The sequence below is a fragment of the Parambassis ranga genome, chromosome 1, assembly GCF_900634625.1.
Source record: "Parambassis ranga chromosome 1, fParRan2.1, whole genome shotgun sequence".
Classification (NCBI taxonomy): Eukaryota; Metazoa; Chordata; class Actinopteri; family Ambassidae; genus Parambassis; species Parambassis ranga.
This window is the reverse complement of record NC_041022.1, coordinates 7301359-7303855: the sequence shown is the minus strand read 5'-3', so window position 1 is coordinate 7303855 and position 2497 is coordinate 7301359. Positions and strand designations below refer to the sequence as shown.

Genomic DNA, 2497 nt, shown 5'->3' with positions numbered 1-2497 from the left:
TATACAAGCCGCACCCAGGCTATAAGCCGCAGATATCTATGTTGAAAAATTAGATATTTACTGCATGTACAGAACGATTTTGTACTGAAAATATACATGTATGTACCTGAACAGAACAGTGCCTTTTAACACGGCAGCAACTTTTCTGATTAAAACGGAACAGAACCAAGAGAAAACAACCGGTATTTATTTACTTTCCCTGCACCATCTGATAGATACTTCTAGGGTCTTAATATAGTGAATTATAGTGCCTGTTCACAGATCCAATTGCGTTGCATGTCACATGGAGTGTCATTCCAGCCGTCTTCCTGGTCATAGGACCTTATTTCTCCACAGTCTTCATCTTTGCCTTCAAAGTTGTTGTTGTTGGGCTCCCCAGGTATCCAGAAACTGAAAACAAACCAGAAAAAATGTTTCAACATAATAACAGAATTGAAGGGTGGTCACATGTAAATTAAATGAACTTCAGTCCAGATGCTATTTTGATGAAATACAGAGCAGAGCGATTTAACTGGGCTTTGAGGTTTCCTGTCTGCCGAAAGTCTGGGAAGAAAAGAAAATGAATGTACCTTATGGACAGCTGAGTCCCGTCCACCCATTTCCATACTCCCTCTGTCTCTTTCAGTCCAATCCAAACTCGCTTTTTGAATTTTCTCAGAAAGTTCTGGTCAACAAAGAAAACAAACATAAATCTCCTTCATGTCTGTCACAGACAGATTTGACTCTCAGACTCACCTGCTCCTCTTTGCTGTTGATGATCACCAGGTCGGCACCTTTCTGCACACAGTCAGCTTTACTGTCTTGCCAGGATTTTGTGTCAGAAGAAATGTAATAAAAACTGTTCTGGAAAAGCACCCATCCTTGTTGATGACGGACCTCTATTAAAGATAAAACACACACAAAAAAAGATAAAACACACAAAACCTTTAAACTAAAAAAAACATGCAGGAAACCACCTTTTCTGACCACTAAAATATGACTCCTAATACAACTACAATGATGATCATCAGCTACAACATTTTAAGTTGCAGTGTGTTGCTCACCAAAGACATCCAGCAGCCCCTGCAAAGTGTCTCTTTCTTCAGTCAGGTTTTTCATGGTGGCCTCAAGATCTGCTGTCTTTGCAGCAGATCTGTCTGAGACTGCAGTGTGTTGCTCACCACAGATATCCAGCTTATTCTGCAAGGTGTCTCTTTCTTCTGTCAGGTTTTTAATGGCAGCAGAGGTGTCTGAGACTGCAGGTGAATGAATACATACATACAGTGAGAATAAATACAGTAAATCATCATTACAGGAATACATATATCAATATATCTGTTATAAATGAATGTGTGAAGATTCCTGAATACATGTTATGATTTGGTGCTCTACCTCGAGGCTATAGTGCATTTGTCTCTGTATGTGTGTGTTTTATATAAATACATTTATAACAGCAGGCTGACCAGGAGGCACAAGGATACATTACTGGAAAATACTCACAAAGAACCAGACGGAGGGAAATGTTGACAGCGGCTTGTACAATACACAGCAGTCCAAAGCTCAGAGCAACCCATGTATGGAGCTTTCTAGCTGTTGAGGCATATGAGTAACATGCAGTAGTTCATCTTCACATTTTCATGGTTTAAAGGAACATACATGATAAAATATCTGTCTCACCTGGTGCAACCACTTGAACATCATCAGTTAAGTCTTCATCAGTGTAATTCCTTGAGGCAGCATGTCTGCTTGAAACACCAGGGAGCTCCAGAGTTATACCTGTTTCTTCTTCATAAGCAGCCATTTTTATACTTTTAAGTGAGAATATCTTGTACTAGTCTGTCCGTCTGCTTTACTTCTGACAGCAAAACACACTTCCTCCAACAGTTTCCTTTTAACATGTCTTTTCTGATAAAAAAATATGATGAAAAAAATGATGAAAAGATGATAAACGCTGACTACAATTAAGGAAGTAGAATTTACACACACCTCTTACCCTAATCTTAACTATCACAGCTTCGTGCCTCACTAACTCTTAGTAGTCTAAAACTCAAACCAGTCCTTACAAAGACAGCTGTACAGGAACACACAAACACAAATGGAGTGTTAGTCACTTCACCTAAAACTTTGACATGTCTGCATCTATCTCCTTCACAGGTTTCATTTGTGCAGGGCCGGCCTGTGGAATAGGTAGTATAGACAAATGCTAAGTACATCCAGGGGACACCAGAAATGAAGGAAGCAAAAAAGTGCAACTTCCACTATTATTAAAACTTTTGGTATTATGTCTTCAGCAAAGCAAAGCCTACTAAGTAGTAATAGTAGTAATAGTAGTAGTAATAATAAAGCCTACTTTTCTAAGACACCCCCTCCTACTTGATTTTTCCTGCTACATGGTGGTCGTGTTTTGATTGGTCAACAAGACACAACATGTCAAAACTTCCCGAACTCTCTGGTGCCCAGGGGAGGAAAATGCCACAAAGACAGAGTTAATGTTACAGTAAAGATTATGTCAGTGATA

The 2497-nt window shown here is 39.3% G+C and overlaps 1 protein-coding gene across 1 annotated transcript; it reads right to left on the bottom strand.

Annotated features, from left to right (window-relative positions):
- Window positions 1-242: 242 nt before the first annotated feature.
- LOC114449017 (C-type lectin domain family 4 member M-like) lies at window positions 243-1780 on the bottom strand. Its single transcript, XM_028426369.1, has 5 exons — window positions 1657-1780; window positions 1044-1235; window positions 736-878; window positions 570-664; window positions 243-390 (listed from the first exon to the last, which is right to left on the bottom strand). The coding sequence occupies exons 1-5, from the start codon at window positions 1778-1780 to the stop codon at window positions 243-245; spliced, it is 702 nt and encodes a 233-aa protein (XP_028282170.1).
- Window positions 1781-2497: the final 717 nt, after the last annotated feature.

Coding starts and splice junctions, on each gene's coding strand:
- LOC114449017 (XM_028426369.1), bottom strand. CDS start 1,780: ATGGCTGCTTATGAAGAAGAAACAGGTATAACTCTGGAGCTCCCTGGT. Junction 665..735: donor TCAACAGCAAAGAGGAGCAG/GTGAGTCTGAGA, acceptor TTTGTTGACCAG/AACTTTCTGAGAAAATTCAA. Junction 391..569: donor GGGACTCAGCTGTCCATAAG/GTACATTCATTT, acceptor GTTTGTTTTCAG/TTTCTGGATACCTGGGGAGC.